This window comes from Diabrotica virgifera, chromosome 7 (assembly GCF_917563875.1).
Source record: "Diabrotica virgifera virgifera chromosome 7, PGI_DIABVI_V3a".
Classification (NCBI taxonomy): domain Eukaryota; kingdom Metazoa; phylum Arthropoda; class Insecta; order Coleoptera; family Chrysomelidae; genus Diabrotica; species Diabrotica virgifera.
The window spans coordinates 194791434-194812631 of NC_065449.1; the positions used below are offsets into that span (position 1 = coordinate 194791434).

Below are 21198 nucleotides of genomic sequence, written 5' to 3' on the forward strand. Positions count from 1 at the left end.
CCATCTACAACAAGTATACAAAGCACAACTGCGAAGTAGAAGTCAACGAGCAAGTGAGAATCTGCAAGAATTTGAAGCAGATGTGGCTCGTGTGGTGCGGTTGGCTTATCCAGAGGTGCCAGACAGCGTTTTAGAAGAAATTGCAGTAGATACCTTCGTCAATGGGCTGAAAGATAATGAACTACAGAAAGCTTTACGACTAGCAAGACCGAAAGTTTTAGATGAAGCACTTGCTATTGCCTTGGAACACGAAGCAGCTAGCCAAGCTTCACGAAACAATCGAGTAATAACCGTGGAAAAAGGCGATAAGAGAAAAGATGAACGTTTGGTGGAAATGGTACGGAGGGTGATTCGTGACACGATGCCGAAGAGACGCATGAAGAGGGCTGGAAGAGTTGGTTCAAATACAGATGCTTCCTCGATACGGCCATGCAGTGAAAGTTGTAATCACCGGCTTAAAGTAGATGAACAGCTTTGCCCTGTGAGACGAACTACCGTCGTTAATGAGCAATGGCAGCCACAACAGTTACAAGAAGCCCAAGAAGACGATCCATGTATAAAAAGAGTATTGGATTGGATGCGTCGAGGTGAGAGACCTAGTTGGCAAAACATTAGTGCATGTAGTCCGGAAGTCAAGGCCTACTGGAGCCAATGGAATTGCCTGATACTAAAAGATGATCTTCTGTACAGAACCTTTGAGAACGATGATGGTACAGAATCTAAGCTTCAATTGATTGTACCTAAAAGTAAAGTGTCAGAAGTATTGCGTCAGTTACATGACGGTACATCAGGTGGACACTTTGGTATTACGAAGACTCTGCAAAAGGTTCGAGAACGGTTCTATTGGGTGAACTGTAAAGATGATGTAAGAAGATGGTGCCGGAAATGTGAACTGTGTGCATCCGGTAATGGTCCAGTTGGTAAAAAGAGAGCACCCATGAGACAGTACAATGTTGGCAGTCCTATGGAAAGAGTAGCAATCGACATTGCAGGTCCATTTCCAGAAACTGATGCTGGAAATAAATACATCCTGGTAGCCATGGATTATTTTACGAAATGGACCGAGGCCTATGCATTACCAAATCAAGAAGCTGCTACCGTTGCAGAGGTACTTGTTAAAGAATTCTTCAGCCGATTTGGTGTTCCCTTGGAGATCCACTCCGACCAAGGGCGAAACTTTGAGTCAGCTCTTTTCCAAAACGTTTGTAAATTGATTGGTGTCAATAAGACCAGAACAACACCCCTGCATCCTCAATCAGATGGGATGGTCGAGAGGATGAACCGAACGATGGGTAAACACTTGTCCAAAGTTGTATCTGAACATCAGCGAGATTGGGACCAACACATTCATTTATTCCTGATGGCCTACCGCTCGGCCGTAAATGAAACTACAGGTCAAACACCAACCTGCCTGATGTTGGGTCGTGAAGTTCGTTTGCCCTGCGATCTAGAGTTTGGCTGCAGACCTTCCGAGGAATATGTTGCAGGCGAAGAATACGTAGACCGCCTGAAGTTACGAATGAACAACATTCATGAACTTGCCCGACAACACATCCAGATAGCCAGTGACAGAATGAAAGATCAATATGATTCTCGCTGCAAGAATGAAAGCTTCGAAGTAGGTGATCTTGTCTGGCTTTATAATCCACAACGTCGTCGAGGCCTGTGTCCTAAACTGCAAAGACAATGGGAAGGTCCGTATGAAGTTAAGAAGAAAATAAATGACGTAATATACAGAATTAAGAAGTTACCAAACGGTAAACCAAAAGTTATTCACATAAATCGTCTTGCACCATATGCTGGCTCAAATGAAACAGAGGAAGCCCGAGTCCTCCAACAGGAGATGAAAGATGCACCACAGCCAAGTTTTAAGGAATTTATGTCAAATTACGCAGAAAGAAAGAGTGCTAGATTCGGCGTGACCACAGAAGTTCAGCAAGATCTGTTTGGTGTTCCAGAAAACGTCTCTCTAGCCCACTGTGTTGCCCAAGACCTCGAGATGACTAAAGGAATCTCGTCCGTATTCAATAGAAAGTTCGGCCGCCTGGACGAGTTAAGGAATCAACAACCTAAAATTGGAAGAGTATTGCGATTGGAAGATGGTCCTCGATCTTTGCTGTATGTAGTGACCAGGAAGTCTTATACGGACACGCCAAGCTACGAGAACATATGGCGTGCTCTAACTAATTTGAAGAAAATGGTCTGTAATTATGACATCAAAGATTTGGCTTTACCAAAAATTGGCCATGCAGTAGAAAATCTGGATTGGAAGATTGTGAGAAGCATGCTGGAAGTGATCTTCAGAGAAACTGGCGTACGGATTACTGTGTGTTGCATGAACCGGAAGATGTCATACCCTTCAAAGACAGTAGACTGTTACTTCTTTTCTAGGGGTGTATGCAGAGCTGGAGAATCCTGTAGATTCCGCCATCCTGGGCCATCTAGAGTTGCTGATCGGGACGCTCAGATCTTAAGAGGGGAGCAGTGTAACAAAATAATTATTGACCTACCCTCGTATACCAGCTCCCGTCTCCGCACAGACAGAACACTATCGATGTTTCGAGATACGCCGATGCAGCGCCGATGACGTGCAAGCGGTCGAGTCACATGGACATAGCTGGAGATATATAGATATTTCTGGAATATCTGTATCGCATATATAAATAGGACATATTTGTAAATAGAGTTAGTCTTAAGCTAAAGTTTGTAAAGTAAACTTGTATAAATATAAATAAAGTCGTAAATAAATTACGAACCGCTAGTTTTATTGTAATTAGAAGTAATTACACTAATCACGCTACAATACGTACCGATTCTCTTAAGTAAAAATGAAAAATGACTTGTTATTAATTTAAGGATGGTGGAAAAACCATATGTATAACATGAGAGTAAAGTGCCTTTTCATCCCTTGAATGATTACTGCCCTCCGCTACGGGTCAGGCAATAAACTTCATTCTCGGGAGGAAAAGTAGCACTTTCCTCCCTTGTTATACAAATAGCTATTAAATTATTATTTTAGGAAGTATCAAGAATAATCATTAGCAGGACCTGGTACTCAAAAAAGAAGAAAATTTTAGTAGATCAAAAACACAAAGTATTATATTTTTGTCTCACTATTTCTTTTGGGTACCTATAATTGTAGCAGGCGTCAAAATTTAATCTGTACATAAATAAAATGTCAATAAATGTGTAATGAAAGGGTCACTATTTTCTTTCTTTACTATTACTTCTTTACTATTTTCTACTACGCAGAAGAAACTGCGTAACCCAGCGAAACTGCTCGTAACCCAGCGAAACCCCTGTGAGAGAACCGAAAAAGTGTCTAAGAACATCAGAGTTGATTATTAAAATATGTACCTAGAATGTGAAAACAATCTATCAGGCTGGAAAAATTCATAATACCATTCCAGAAATGACCAGACACGGAATCGGTATAATGGGCATATATGCGAAATGCGGTGGCTACATAGTGGTGCTTGTATTGTTGACAAGCATATGGTATACCACTCAGGAAATGATGATGGGCAACATATACATGGGGTTGGAATAATCGTGTCTCCCCAATTACGTCAATATGTTACAAATGTTATACCTATTTCTGAGAGATTAATAATAATCCAACTGAATACTAGTCCCGTCAAATTAAATGTATTACAAGCTTATGCCCCCACGAGCTATAAACCAAAAGAAGAGCTAGAGAAATTCTACGAGTTGTTGATAAAGTCACTTAAACGCCTTAAAAAAGAAGATATAACTATTATTATGGGTGACTTCAATGCGAAAATTGGTAAAGGGAGAAGCGGTGAATTCATAGGTGATTTTTGTCTAGTACAGAGAAATAAAAGGGAAGATAGATTAAAATTGTTTGTAAAGGAAGATGAATTTGCAATACTAAATACGTTCTTCAAACTACCACCAAGACGCTTGTATGCCTGGGTCTCCCCGCAAGATCAACCAGGAAACGTATTACGGAATTAAATTGATTACATAATGGTGAACAAGAGATTCCGCAATATATGCCTATCAGTTAAGAGTTACCCCGGTGCTGACGTATCATCAGATCATGGTCCTGTTGTTGGTAAATTTAGGTTTAGATTCAGCAAGGTTGCAAAAAAGAATAGCAACAAAAAGTGCGATATGAGAATACTAAAAAATAAGAAAACAAAAGAGACAGTCGCACAGATTCTTTCAGAGAAACTAAATAATATGGAGCAAACATATAATGCTGAAGAATCACTCCAAAATAGATGTGAAACCTTTACCAGTATCAGAGAAGAATAATAGAAAAGAAGGAGATGAGAAAAGTTGGATGAATGACAATATACTGCAACTTATGGAAGAAAGAAGCAAATTAAAGAACAACAAAATAATGTACAACACGGTTCAGAAACAAATAAGAACTGAAATACGAAAGGCCAAAGAAAATTGGTTAAAATCACAGTGTGAAGAGATAGAGTTGTTAGATCAAAACCATGATACGTTTAACATGCATAAAAAGGTGAAACAAGCAGCTGGTCTTCAGAAATCCAACACAGCTAATAAATTGCGAGACCAACAGGGGAATATCATCTCACAGAAATCACGAAAACTGCAAGTGGATAAAAAAACATCCAGGAACTCTTTGATGATACTAGATCCGAACAATCTCCATCCTACATAATATGTGATAACCACTTACCAATCACATCGGATGAAGTGGAAAAAGCAATTTCACAACTAAAAGATGGCAAGACTCCTGGACCTGACAATGCATATGCTGAATTATTAATAAAACTATTTAACACCGACGATACTCAACGCTGGGAGCTCATACTGGGAGACTTCAATGCCAAACTAGGTAAAGAGGACCATCTTAGAGCGGTGATCGGTACACATAGCTTACACGATAACACCAATGATAACGGATCAAGATTGGCAGAGTTCGCTGTAGCCAACAATATGGTAGTGAAAACTACACAGTTCCAAAGGAAAAATATACATAAAGTAACCTGGGTGTCAAATGACGGAATCACACGAAACCAGATAGACCACGTGCTCATCGACGGAAGACACTCTAGCAATATCATCGGCGCACACAGTTTAAGGGGAGCAGAAAGTGACTCTGACCACTTCCTGGTCAGAATAAAAATGAGAACAAGGCTAAACACGAGACATCCAAAGCAACGCCAACAAGGAAACAGATGGGACATTTCAAGGCTCGATCTACCTGATAATAAACGCCAATATCAGTCACTGATCCAAAATAAATTGCAGACAATGGAAGAAGAAGAGACATCAACACCAGAATTGACCATAGACCAGAAATTGCAAAATATAACAAACGCCATAGAAAGCGCCGCAGCGGAAACGATAGGGAAACAAAAGAATAACAAGAAGAAAAACCAGTGGTTTGACCAGGAGTGCGAACAAAGCTTACAGCAGAAAGCAATCAAGAGGCTGGAGCTACTAACGCGACCTACAGAAGAGAACAGGGAAGACTACAACAGAGTAAGGACTCAAACGAGAAGACTTTTTAGAAGAAAAAAGAAACAGTACCTAGAAGCACGAATACAGCAACTCGAGGAGGAACATAGAACCGGTCAGTCTAGACAGTTTTATAGGGACATAAAAACAATGACGGGCAACACGATCAACAGCCCAAGATTTATAAAAGACGATGCAGGACAATTGCTCACTGACGACGAAGAGATAAGCCGCCAATGGAGAAAGTATTTTGAGCAACTCTTAAATACAGAAAACCCCACAACGACAGGGCAACAAAGACAGTACCAGTTAGCCGAACCTGAAATACCAGGGCCCACACTAGCTGAAGTAAAGTCCGCAATTTCGTCCCTAAAAAACCATAAAGCCCCAGGCCCAGACGGCATACAGGCGGAACTACTAAAAAAAGGGGGAGACAAACTACATCTTGAGATATATCATCTTATAAGAGAAGTCTGGGAAAGAGAAGAAATACCGAAACACTGGCATGAAAGCCATATTATACCTATTCACAAGAAGGGAGACAAACAAATATGTCGGAACTATAGAGGAATATCGTTAATTAATACAACATACAAGATTATATCCATAATACTGTTTAGAAGATTAACTCCATACGCAGAGGAAATAATAGGCGACTACCAAAGCGGATTCAGACCGGGAAGGTCGACTATAGACCAGATCTTCGTCCTACGCCAGGTGTTGGAAAAAAACTGGGAATTCAACCGCGATGTACACAAAATCTTCGTGGACTTCAAACAAGCTTACGATTCTGTTAGCAGAGAAGCATTGTGGGAGACTATGGTAGAAATGGGAGTACCTGGAAAACTGGTACGATTAGCAAAGGTGAGCACGGAGAACACTTCCGCACGAATCAGAGTCGGCATCAACACGTCGGAGGAATTCCTCATTGACACCGGACTTAGACAAGGAGATCCTCTCGCCCCCCTGCTGTTTAACTTCGCACTGGAACATGCAGTAAGGAAAGCTCAGCCACAACTGACAAACGGATTTGCCGACCAAGGATCAAAAATACTATTAGCCTTTGTGGATGACGTGGACACAATTGCACAATCCACCAGAGATGCAAAAGAAGTTTTTACCCTATTCGAGAACGGAGCCAAGGAAGTTGGTCTTAAGGTCAACGAGGACAAGACCAAGTACATGGTGGTTACGAAGAACCCAAGACCAAGGGTTAGACAAAACGTAACAATTAATGAATATAATTTTGAAGTCGTCAAAGAATTTAAGTACTTGGGAGCGATCATAACATCTGAAAATAACTATGAAAAGGACGTGGCAGCCAGGATTATTGCAGGAAACAGGGCATATTACTCGTTAAGGACCCTACTTAAATCAAAAATACTCTCAAGACCAGCAAAAATAAGAGTATATAAGACAATAATTCGTCCCACAATAACGTATGGAAGCAAAACCTGGACTCTGAATCAGCGGGAAACAACAAAATTACTGGTACTTGAAAGAAAGATACTGTGGACTATCTATGGGCCTTGCAGAGAAGAGACAACAGGAAAATGGAGAAGAAGACACAATGATGAACTCCAGACAATATACGGAGATGAAAACATAGTACGCTACATTAAATCAAACAGAATACGATGGGCGGGTCACGTACTAAGATCAAGTGACGAAAGACTTCTAAACGCCACATTCTGGGAAAGGCCCGATGGAAAAAGGTCAGTTGGTCGCCCAAGAAAGACATGGAAGGACGCAGTAGCCAGCGATCTACGTACAATGGGAGTACAGCAATGGGAAATAGCTGCTCAGGACCGACAACAATGCCAAGACGCTAAACGCGGCCAAGACTCACATAGAGTTGTAGAGCCAAATGATGATGATGATGATTATACTCAACGCCTTACCAAAATATTTAATGAAATACACTCACAGGCACAAAAAACGGGCACCCTAAAAAATAGGCCATTTTTAATGACTTGTATTTCCTAAACCTAATATCCGATTTAAGTATTTTTTTAATATGTTATAGCCTTATTCTTTAACAATACCGCTGTAATGATATTGTTGCTAGACAGGTACATTGTCATTGTATACAGGGTTTACGAATCAAACTATGTTTTTTCTCAGATGTTGGAACACCCTGTGGAATGTTCTAGCTTTTATAAAATACTGAAATTAAAACCCGACTATAGTCTCTGGTTTTCTTAACATTCTGTTTTTTTATTCATTCGCTTATGTTGGATAGTAAAATAGTTAGGCACTTTAAAAACTACCCCTGTTTTTCGTCAATACAGGGTGTTTTTAAATAAGTACGGCAAACTTTAAGGGGTAATTCTGCATGATAAAATAATGACAGTTTGCTTTATAAACGTATGCCCGCAAATGCTTCGTTTCCGAGATAGGGGGTGTTGAAATTGTTCTTACAAACTGACGATTTATTTATTGCTCTAAAACGGTTTGTGATATGCAAATGAAATTTAGTAGATTTTAGGAGGTAGTTATTGCGCATTTTTGGCATACAATTAAGAATTTTATATTTACCATTGGCGTGCATACGGGTATAAACATTTTAGATGTATCCCGTATGCACGCCAAGGGTGAATATAAATTTCTTAATTGTATGCCAAAAAATGCGCAATAACTTCCTCTTAAAATCTACCAAATTTCATTTGCATATCACAAACCGTTTTAAAGCAATAAATAAATCGTCAGTTTGTAAGAACAATTTCAACACCCCCTATCTCGGAAACGAAGCATTTGCGGGCATACGTTTATAAAGTAAACTGTCATTATTCTAGCATGCAGAATTACCCCTTAAGGTTTGCCGTACTTATTTAAAAACACCCTGTATTGACGAAAAACAGGGGTAGTTGTTAAAGTGCCTAACTTTTTATTACCCAACATAAGCGAATGAATCAAAAAACAGAATGTTAAGAAAACCTGAAAAACAGAATGTTAAGAAAACCTGAGGCTATAGTAAGGTTTTAATTTCAGTATTTTATAAAAGCTAGAACATTCCACAGGGTGTTCCAAAGTTTGAGAAAAAACACAGTTTGATTCGTACACCCTGTATACAATGATAATGTACCTGTCGAGCAACAATATTACTACAGCGATATTGATAAAGAATAAGGCTACAACATATTAAAAAAATTACTTAAATCGGACATCAGCTTAAGGAAATACAAGACATTAAAAATGACCCATTTTTTGGGGTGCCCGTTTTTTGTGCCGGTGAGTGTATATTTAAGCGGAGTAATACCAAGAACATGGCTGAAGTCAACGTTTATTGCTTTACCAAAGAAAACAAAATCCGTATCCTGCAGTGATTTCCGAACCATCAGCTTAATGAGCCATATTTTAAAATTGTTTCCAAAAATTATACATTAAAGGATATAATATCTATGCGAAGAAAAAATGAGCCGTACACTGTGTGGTTTTCGAAATGCAGTGGGTACAAGAGAGGCTCTGTTTAGTATACAAGTGCTATTTCAACGATTTAGAGACAAAAATTGCGATGTTTATGCATGTTTTATTGATTACCATAAAGCGTTCGATACTGTAAAGCACGACAAGCTGATGGAGATACTAAACAATATTGAAATAAACGCCTGTGATTTAAGGATTATCAGCAATCTGTACTAGAATCAAACATCATCTATCCGGACAGATGCAGGAGAATCCGTTAATATCAAAATCCAACGTGGGGTCCGTCAGGGATGTATACTATATCACCACTGCTGTTTAACATCTACTCTAAGGAAATCTTTCAAGAAGCAGTGGACGATGTTAAAGCCGGAATTCGAATTAACGGAAAATGTATCAATAACATAAGATACCACTGGCGAAAGCGTCCATGTAACCACTGTTACCATTGGTAACAGTTAAAAATCTTGCAAATAAATATTTTATGACGATGAATAATTCTATTTACCAATATTTTTACCAATAGAAATATATTATTATATTATGTGGTAATAGTACCTAACTCAGTAAATAGCCAACTACTCGTAGACACGAAAATATTGGCGAGTTTATGTGACTCAGTTGCACTTTATTATACTCATACCAGACTCATTTCTGGTTACAATGGTTATATACCCACGCTGGCGCTCGGGACCGGCTGCGTATTTCCGTTTACGTGTCCATTTCAAGACATTGAGGTTTTGAAACGGACACCAAAACGGTGATAAATATCTAGTTCCAAAAAGGTGTTGATTTGAAAGCGCCAACCCCCGAAATGTGCACGGGTTTGTACCGAAACATGTGGCGTTGGAATTCTACAAATAAGTGCATAGAACTAATAGGTCTATTATAATTTGCCGTCTAATTTGTCGCAACTAAAAACTCCATCGAATATTATATCATTTATTTGTGAAAATAATATTATAAGATCTCGAAAAATCCGTGTATGTACAGCCTACATCGATCGCTCGACGCAAAGATAGAGGCTTACCTTGTAGTGGAAGAATTCAATCAGGCAGACCTACAAAAGCAGAATCCCGAAAAAGAAAACATAATATTTCATTAAACATTAAAAACAATGAATCTGTTGCAGAAATGTTGAATGCAGAATGTTGAAGAAACATTAATACTATTGTTATAATGTACGTTTGTAAAAAAATTACTTTCAAATAAATGTACCTATTTGTGTTTCATACTACATACTTCAAACATTTTTACACCATTAGGTATAACAAACCGACTCCTTACTACCAATATCTCCTATATACCAATTTTATGCAAAATGATATATTTACATAAAAAAATTATGATTTTTCCCTCGATATCTAGCCTTCCTATTGTATGTTGCTTAGAATTAATCATGAACTTGGTTTTCTTAACGTTCATTCGTAGTTCATATTTTATACTGACTTGATGTAATATATTTAGGTACTAATCGTTGCAGTGCTTTTAAATTGTCTGCAAAAATAGCGGTGTCGTCTGCGAATCTTATTTTTTTCAAGATTTTTCCGTTTACTGATATACCCTGTTCTTTCTCTGATATTGCTTCATTAAAAATAGCTTTAAAAATAGCTAAATATATGTTTGCTGAACAATAATTGTTTAGCTGAAACTAAAATATGTTTTTAATATAACACTTTTAGTACCTACCTATATTGTTGTGCATTACTACAAAATGTATACGTATCGTAATAGTTTATTTTGACAGGATATTTTGGCACTATTTTGAGTTTTTTGAACAATTATAAAGAAAAAAAGAAGGTAACTTTGGCAACAAAAAACAAAATTGTTTTATTTCCACAGATCCAATGAATGATAATTTGGTATTCTGCAGATAGGCGCTATTTGTGATAAACAGTTCAAATAAAATAAAATAATGTTACAACTTAACACGTATTTGTGATAATTTTACGCGCGAAGTTCTTTTACAAACCAGTGCGCATTTCATAATTAAACGTCCTGAAATGGACACGTATTTGAAAGCAGATATGCTCCGCCGTTTACGTGCCGATTTCAAAACTACCCGGTCTTGAAATGAACACCGAAACGTAAATACGCGGACCGGCTAGTGACTGAAAATGTTGAAGAAGCGACGGCATAAGCGCGCTGTGTATCAGTAGCGCTGTTAACACATTTAAAATTGGTGACAGTACCTATAAAAAGTGTGCGTGCAGTTAACCATGGATGAGTGTCGCTTCTTAATCGATCAACTACTTGAAAAGTAATTCTCCTTGTATAATTTTGAAGAAAAAAATGAGATTAAAAATGAAAGACCTATTTTAAACAATTTAAAAAAGGAATCAACAAAAGTAGTTTGATATTTAGATTTAGTTGGTACAGTGAAAATCCTTGGTTATATTATGTTTGCAAGAAAAATATTCTGTATTTTTGACCATGTCTTCTGGTTTCTACAGAAAAATGGGTGGACCAGGTTCACGATTTAAATAGTATTAGATTTTTAAAAAGGAGACATGAAATTTCTCCGTTACCTACATGTAAGATGTATACCCAATTTGATTCAGTTTGGCAAAACAAAAATCAAAAGTTCTCTTAACCAAGCTTTTAAAGCAAATATTGCTAAACATAATGAGTTTGTTAAATAAATAGATAGGTATATCCTTAGCACATTTATAATAGATACTCTATGTTTTTGGGCCAAACAAGAACTAGCTTTTCGTGGTCATTTTGAGTGAGACGACTCTGACAATCCAGGCAATTACAGGGAGTTGTTAACATTAATTGCCAAAAAAGATCAAAAATTTTGGGTGGGGGAATTTTGTGCCGGTGAGTGTACCTATATATACATTTAGCCATATCTTCATTTTTTTAAATAAGATTTTTTGCATCTGGTTTTGGTAATACTTCAGAAAAAGTCACGCGTCGCCACTGTAAGATACGCAGACGACACAGTGGTATTCGCTGACAGTGCTAAAGTCCTCAAAGAGTTAATGAACAGAATCGCAGAAGTCAGTCAGAGATACGGTCTTTCGCTAAACACTAAGAAAACAAAATGTATGATGATCTCTAAGAAGGAACAGCAATTTGGACGAATCAGTGTGAACGGTCAACAAATAGAAAGAGTAAAAACATACACCTACCTTGGTACGAACGTCAATGAAAATTGGGACCATTCCATATAAATCAAATGTAGGATGGAGAAAGCAAGATCTGCATTTCAAAAAATGGCAAAGTTATTCAAATGTCATGATTTGTCGAGACCCATAAAAATCATGTTACTACGATGTTATATCTTTCCTATACTGTTGTACGGAGTTGAGTCTTGGACTCTCACAGACGCCACCTGCAAGAAAATTGAGGCGTTTGAAATGTGGCTTTATCGTCGAATTCTGAAGATATCTTATACCGACCACATTACTAATCAGGGTGTTTTGCTAAGAATGCAAAAAGAAAAAAAGCTATTAATCACAATAAAAATAGCCAAAATCGAATACCTCAGTCACATCATGAGGAACAGTGAAAAATATGGACTGCTGCAACTAATCTTGCAAGGAAAGTGGAGGAAAGCGTGGACCAGGAAGGCGAAGGATTTCCTGACTGAAAAATCTACGTACGTGGTTCAACACAACAACCACAAATCTTTTTAGAGCAGAAGTGTGCAAAGTACAGATTGCCATGATTGTCGCCAACATCCGAAACTGATAGGCACTACAAGAAGAAGAAGAAGAAGAAGAAGAAACTGAAGTCCCAGTGCGTTACTTTCTCCGAAGAACTATCACGAAAGATGACCTCTAAGCATATCAGTATAATGCTGAGAGATCCAACTAGGAATTGGCACCAATCAGCGTCCGAAACTAATACTTATTGTGGAATGGGCTACAGGCCATGATATGGGAAACCAGCACACCAAGGAAACTCTAAGTCTGAAATTATGGAGTACCCTTAATATCAGTGGCGAAGCGTCCATGTAACCGTAACCACTGTTACCATTGGTAACAGTTACAAATCTTGCAAATAAATATTTTATGACTACCAGGAAATTTATATTTTTTACCAATAGAAATACTTGTTATAGTACCTAATTCAGTAAATACCCAACTAGACGCACGAAAATATTGGCGAGATATGTGAATCCATGACACGTTATAATATGCCGTTACCAATACTGGCACTGGTAACTGTAACGCAGGAGAAACCTCGCCATCGCTCGGGACTAGCTCTGAAAATTTTGAAGGACCGACGGGTCTAGAGACGGCGCGCGGGCACGCGGTGCATATCATATTGCACGCGGTGCATATCAGTATTGTTACCATTTTGAAGATTGGTAAAACGTTGGTTTAGTATGTTTAGTACCTATTACAGATTACAGTGTGCGTGCATTTAAACATGGAAGAGTGTTGCTACGTATTGCGTAATTTATCAACTACTTGAAAAGTCATTGTACTTGTATTTTTTTTATATATTATTTTAAAGAAAAAAATGATATTATTGAAAATGGAAGAATTAAAATATAAACAATAGTTTTCAACATCTGTTCTTTTTCCTACTGTTCATTTTTTTATGTTAATTTTATGGTAGAATAATATGTTTAGTTTGTTTATTATTTATTGTTATACCTTTACATATACATAATTACATACATATAATTTGGGAATAGTGATTTGTTTAATTTTATCCCACAGGATTGAAAACAAAAACTTATACTTGGGAGGTTCAAAATATTTTTTTAAATGGGATTTTTTTACATCTAGTTTTGGTAACACTTTAGAAAAAGTCACGCGTCGCCACTGCTTAATATCGATACGTGAAATGTTCGAGGATTGCTGGAACCCAAAAAATTGGATGTGATGGAAAACGAGATAGAAGGTTACGACATTACGTAGGTCCATCTGGAATCCACTCGAAAAAGAAAGGACATTTAATGTCAAAAAATGGCAATGGTGTTTACCTCTGTTAATGATACCTAACGAAGCTCAGAATGGCAGTGATAGTAAATAACACCATTAAAGGATCTGTAAAAGAATTACATAGCCGTTAGTGAGCGGCTAATTATTGATATCAAATTGAATGCCAGTACAGTTAATCTTTTTATCATTTTCTTATGATATTAAGAATCTGTGATATATTATAAATATAATCTCTTACTCAGATCAGATATCTACATTATTCAATATAAATTTAAAAACCTTTTTGGTTGCTGGTTTAGTTCTTAGAGTATGGAAAAATTTTTAGAGAGAGAAAAATTTTTCCATGCTCTAAGGTTTAGTTAATAACTTTAATAATAAAATAAAGAAAAAACGTAATAATTTTTCAGCAGACTCTTGTAAGAGGAATAATAATTAATGTGGAAGGTCACTGTAACCTGTGCGGACATAAGTTGAGAACTCTATTAGTAGATGGCGGTAGGGCGATCCTAATGATCGCATAGTCCGCGGGAAATTGTTCAAAATTACACTTGTATTCTACTATTTTTTGATTGCTGTGTTTTTGGAACAAAATGCAAGATGAGAACGCTAACAAAATCAATGTTAAAGGTAAAAACATTTTTCCACCTACCTCTACCGAAAGTATACTTTTCCGGACCTGATTGTAGGGAGCAAAGTTGTACTTTTCCTCCCTAGGGAGGAAAATATTTTTCCTCCCTAGGGAGGAAAAGTAAAAGTGACGTCATGGTATTTCATTCATGAAATGTAACTTATTGACGCCCTGTACAATATCTATTTTCTATTACGTAAGTTTCTATACATTTTAACGTTTATTTATAAAACACTCTGTATTTTGCAGAATGGTAAAAAACAGTAAATTGTTATTTTGATTTAACAATGTTTACATTATTAATTTGACTTATATCTGACAGTTGACAGTTATATTGTACGTACTTGTTAGTTTTAGTTCTAATAAATTTTGTTGGTTAGTTATATAAATAAATTAAGTAAAAATGAAAAAATGACTTGTTATTTGAGGAAGGTGGAAAAACCATATGTATAACATGGGAGTAAAGTGCCTTTTCCTCCCTTGAATGATTACTGCCCTCCGCTACGCGTCGGGCAGTAAACTTCATTCTCGGGAGGAAAAGTAGCACTTTCCTCCCTTGTTATACAAATAGCTATTACATAGAACTGTTCATCGAGCTTTTTGATCTCATTTATCTAATTTTTTTATTAGATACAGTGGAACCCCGTTAACTCGGATTAATCGGGATCGCGGCCGATCCGGGTTATCGAAAATTCGGGTTAGCCGGAGAAAATGGTAAAAATTATTAAAATATGGTATGCTTACAGATAAACTCCGTTATAATTGGCACACAGACACTTGTAAACCACCTTCGCGTTCCACACATACAAAGCGTCGTCGAGAGTCTCATTTTTAGTTTTTTAGCTTTGCACCGATTGTCCAAACTGTCTTTTGTTATCATTTTGAAACAAAAACAACATTTTAAGTTTTATTGCCATTACGTAGACGCAAACACAAAATCTGAATATATTTACGAACGATTACAGAACGGAACGAACAATGCGACTTTACTACACACACACAATACCGTCTCGCAACGAGAACGAACTTATGTTATTTAATAAGAGTGAAGACTAAGACCATTGTTTGAAAAATAATTTTTTAATAGTCTTTTCTAAACAATGCTAGACAGTTTCAAGTAAATAAAGGATACTACAGATGCCTGTTGGTTTCGATAACACGACAAAGAGCGTTGTCTGCCATGCCAGTCATTTTTACTTATTATGTATCAAATTACACAAATACGCATTATCTCTCATTGTATAATGTGTTTGACATTGAAAATTGAAACGAATGAACTACATATAGGAATTCGCTAAAGCGACAAATTTTTACGAAGAAAGTTTATTATGATAAATAAAATTAGCCTGAAAAATATAAGATATTATAGTATTCCAACAATATGTTTATAAGGAAAGATAAAAGAAAATATTTTAAGATGTTGAAAAGAAATTGGAAAATCCAGCATAAAGGACATACATTTTTATTGTTGTAATGTTTGTCTGATAAAAATCGGTCCGGGTTAGCCGGAATTCCGGGTTATCGGGGGCCGACTTATCGGGGTTCCACTGTACTAGCAAAGTAAAAAATGATAATACAGTTGGTACAGTATAATTCCCGATGTACGTCATTATCGATCAGAGATCTAAGTTGACAAATTACAAAAAAATCCTGAATTCATTTTAAATCAAATATATCTTATAATTATTGCAGAAGTGGATTATATAGAGACAAAGCAAATTACACTGCGCATCAGAGAAAACGGGCCACCCACATAATGGGTCATTTTTGATGTCTCGAATTTCCTAAACCTGTTGTCCGATTTAAGTGAATTTTTAATATGTCTAATATGTTAAATAATAGCCTTATTATTTAACAATATCGCTGTAATAATATTGTTACTGGACAGGTAAATTGTCATTGTATACCGGGTGTACCAATGAAACTGTTTTTTTCTCAAATGTTCATCAAAAGTTCACCACACCCTGTAGAATATTCTAGCATTTATAAAATACTGAAATTAAAAAAGTTAGGTATTTACTGGTACTGTTGGATAATAAAAAAATTAGGTACTTTAACAACTAGCCATATATTTGTCATCAATACAGGGTGTCTGTAAATAAGTGCGACAAACTTAATTGCCCAGCTACCAAGATAACGTTGCATTAACGTTAAATTTAGGTTTTTTTGTATTGTTACGTAACATCTATCAAAAAATGACGTTACTGATACGAAATTTTAATACGTATATTATACGTATGAATTTATTCGTTTCTGAAACGTGGCTCTTTGGTAGGTTTTAATACGTATGAATTTATTCGTCTCTAACACGTGGCTTTTTGGTACGTATAGACACGTATAGATCTCGTTTGAGATTGCAGTGCCATCGCGTATTTATTTCGAACCTTTCATTAATACCTAACCTTACATTTCCGTGATTAAAATCGTGTTTGTTTTTATGGAGTTATGTCAAAAAAATCGAATTATTATTGTTGTGTGCCTCAATGTGATTCTTAGATAAAGCGTACCTAAATAGTAATTGATCGTTTCATTCTTTCCCTAAATAGGATAAACAAAATAGAATTATATTCAATGACAGTTTAGTTGAAAAACGAAATGTATGGAAATATCTTCTAAAAACGGGGAAGCAGCCTAGTCCTTATATAAGTGTGCAGTTTACACTTTACGAATGAAGATTACTTCAAGGGTATGTTTATGTATTGTAATATAAAGTAGCTATTAATAATTGTGTCCTCTATCTCACATAAATGTAAAATATATAATAAATGTTTATTTCAAATATTTAATAAATGTGTCAGCATCATGTATGGTTTTATTTACACAATAATTTTAAGTCCTATTTATAAATATTATTTATACCGAAAATTCTCCTAAAAAGTGACGATTTTGTGACGTTAAAAAGGTTACTTAGAAATAACGTAAAATTGTTACGTAACATCGCTGTGACTTTTATACGTATATTTTAGGTAAAATTTTATGTAACTTTTGACGTAACTTCTCCCAAAATTTTGACGTTTGTTTGACGTTATACATACGAACATTGTTATCTGGGTGGTAATTTTCCATGAAAAAATAATGAATGTTTGCTTTATAAACATATGTCCGGAAATGCTTTATTTCCGAGATGAGAGATGTTAAATTAAAGAAATTAAATTTGGTATGTTTTTAGAGATAGGTATTTACTCTGGGCTAATTCGAAAAATACAAGGAAAAGTTATTTACCAGCAATTTTATTACTGGAATCGAACCTTATGATTCTATACAGTGATGAGCGTGATAATAACTGGCAAAATAACGCAAAAGATAGAAAACAATACATTGCAAAACAAAAAGAGATGAAACTAGTGGAGGTGGAAATTCTCGTTATCAACGTATAAATTAACATTACATTACACAGTTTTCCACCTTTAGACGTATCAGAGGAGTATGACAACTGTTACTGTGACAGTAGAATTTTATAAAATACTCCTGTCACAGACGTCTAAAGATGGGAAACTATGTAATGTAATGATAATTTATACGTTTATTACGATAATTTCCACCTCCACTAGCTTCATCTCTTTCTGTTTCGCAATGTATTATGTTTTCCATCTTTTGCGTTATTTTGCGAATATTAGCGCGCTCATCACTGCATACTAATAATTAGTGAAGTCACTGAAGGTGGATATGAGCTATTACTTCCGATTTCGTTGAACCTCCATCGATTTGCATGAAAATTGGTGAGTGATTAGAGGATATCTCAAGAAACAAAGGTGACATGGTGACAACTTGCGCTTTTACCCTGAGGGTGGATGCCACCCCTTCTCGGGAGTGAAAACTATTATCCTGAAAATAGCCAAATAATTCGATAGAGGGACAAATTCTAAGCAAAATTTATTTTATGAAGTTATTAAAATAAATCAAAACTTTTTGAGTTATTGAAGATCAAAGATTTTAATTTTTAGTGAGAGAAATGCATGTTTTGAACTGATTTTTCATAAATAACTCAAAAACTGTACGTTTTTACAAAAAAGATAATACTACCAAAATTGAAGATAATAAAAAACGAAATAAACTTTTTACTTGGAAAAACCTTTGAATGTTGACTAAAAGTGAGTTATAGGTAATTGAATATATTTATTTTTCGGCGAGTACCAAATCTAAGTATTTAAGATTAAATAACGGGAAAATGATGCATTTTGTAACATAAACATTTGTCAAAGTATTTAGAAATGCCTATTAAATGAGCCCTTTAATAAGTTGATAGCGTTAAAATTTATGCTACAAAAATTTTTCAAAAATGTTTCTTTTAAACGTTTTTCCAAACAAATTTTATTGTTTTTTAATAATTCCTTTAATTTTTACGATATTAGGTTTACCTAAAACCATTTGTAAGTTAATTCCAAGGACTATTAAACCACATTGAATATTTTCTCTGAGGTCCCTTACTTTTTCAAAAATAAAAGGTTAAATGGCCCCGGTTACATAGTTCTCACAGCAAAATTTAAGCTTTAAACTTGTCTATCTCAGTTATTTTTTACCCTACAGAAATAGGAGACTGTTTTTTACCTACAAATAGTAAAATATTCACACGGAAAAAACTAAAATTTGGATGTATATCATTTTTTACGTATATTGAGTATTTTTGGAGTTATTATCAAAAGAAAATGAAAATTACGAAAATTTTAACAATAATTCTGATTAATAAATTATATCTTGTTTTCAAAAACATATATTCTAAGCCTGTTAAAATTGTTGAAATCATTATTTATGCTAATATAAAGAAATTGTTGTAAGGATTTCTATAGATTTTGATTTTTGTGTAAATGGCGTAAGTTATATTTTTCACTTTTTCCTAAAAACGAAAGAGTTCTTTTATTATTATCATAACTTGCATAATTCTGATGCTATTAACTTCTTCTAAAGCTTTTAAAGATATGAAAATTTGTGTGGAGAAAGAGGACCAAAATAAAAAGGTGATAGTTCGAAAATTACCGTCCTATTGTTTATATCTTCGTCGTACATTCCGGTAAACTTTGACCGGTTGTATCTCAGAAACTACTGACTGCAATTAAACGTTTTTCTTTTAGAAGAAGCGTCCTGCAGCGTTCCTTTCAATACTGTTTTCATAATTTAATTTGATTTAATAGTTACCGAGATATTCTATTTGTTTATAAGCCAAACAATTGTTTACAATTTAAAAATATTCCTGAGGCCGCTTAGATAGTCCAATTTCAATTCCTGTAAAATACATTAGATAGGTATAATGCCTTTTCATACAAAACTCATAATTATTCCTTTGTGTCATAATTATTATGGATATTATAGCGACCGTAAATTGTTAATTAACAATTTAGTTGTTGCTAAACTTTTAATTTAATTTCCATTGGCTTCTGGAAATATAATCTATATCAAAAGGCTTTTATGTCACCAAGTTATTTAATTATTGATTATTAATTACTTACCTAAAATTTTAGTTGAAAATAAAAGATTTAATTGGAAAAACTCGCATTTTCCGAAGAAAATTTTCGCCGAACTAAATCGGGAAAACATCTCTATATGCAAAATTTAATTACGGTGAATTTTTATTTGAGTACCTTTGTTTGGTGTAAAGTTAAAATCTTTGGATTTATAGAGCAATAATTGAAAAAAAAAACAACGAATTAGAAGCACCATTTTGTTTATAAAAAAAGTAGCACACTATTTGCGGACTTTGCATACCTATATTATTAATATATAGAATCATAAGATTCGATTTCCGCAATAAATTTGCTGGTAAATAACTTTTCCCAAAAATGGCCTATTCTCCGATAATGTGCCCAGACTAATTGCGCATTTTTTGACATGCAATTAAGAATTTTATATTCTCCATTGGCGCCCATATGGGTCATATTACCCGTATGCTCCCCCAAAGGGTTAAAATAAAGATGTTGTTTTGTTTTAATTAAATTACGCTTACCCACTCTACACTATTCAGTAGATGCAATACAGTTAATATGTCTAGACAAAAATGTAATGTTTGGTATATTACGATACCTTGTTTTTAAACTATTTAGAGGAGTAGTTCAAATTTACTGCACCGTAATGTTTGCTAATAATTAAGTTTACTCCACTAAATTATGAAATTTTGCTAATATTGAGATTTATGAAATGTTTACACTAGTGGAATTTAAAATTCATATAGGTTAATTAAGTAATATCGGCAATTTTTTGTGTTTTCTGCGTTATTCCATAATTTTAAGATTTTTAGTTTGCATTTATATAAAAAAAACAATTGTTTTTAGAACTCTCTAGTATTAGTTTAATACAATATATTATGGATTACCGTCGAAGGCAGACATGATCAACCAAAAAAAGGAAATAAATCTGGTTATTTTTCTAGTGACAATATTGGGTGCGTGTAGGAATATCATAGTTATAGTTAATGTATATTTAGATTTATAATATATACTTAGGTTAGTTTAGTTTGTTGATTGGCAGTGTTATTAAATAAATTATATTTAACGAACATATTATCATGGCGCAGTCAGTAGGATACGAACGTAGGCTCATTATTTATTATGAATTAATTGAGCTTATTAAAATCTACACAGACTCTTATTTTACCATTTTTTTTTCTGTACAATTACCAAGGGAATAACGAAATCTGAAGGTACCTCATCAGCTGGTTTAATGATGTTTTTCTTAACTAGGCTATCTAATTCAGCTTTTACATAATCCCTCCAAGCGAATGGAATCCCTCTAGGACAGGTTACAGTATACGGGATACTATTTTCTTTCAAATAGATATGCCTTGGCGTA

General features: G+C 35.1%; 2 protein-coding genes across 2 annotated transcripts in view; one reads left to right on the forward strand and one right to left on the reverse strand.

Moving 5' to 3' along the window:
• The window catches only part of LOC114329606 (deoxycytidylate deaminase), a 32743-nt gene extending 29539 nt beyond the window's left edge, over positions 1–3204 (forward strand). The window contains exon 4 of the mRNA XM_028278773.2: positions 3020–3204. Coding sequence (XP_028134574.1) covers positions 3020–3035 — 16 coding nt within the window. The 3' untranslated portion in view covers positions 3036–3204. The remainder of the gene's footprint in view (positions 1–3019) is intronic.
• Positions 1–21198, reverse strand: part of LOC114329602 (synaptotagmin-15-like) — a 465421-nt gene that overhangs the window by 419614 nt on the left and 24609 nt on the right. The window lies entirely within an intron of this gene.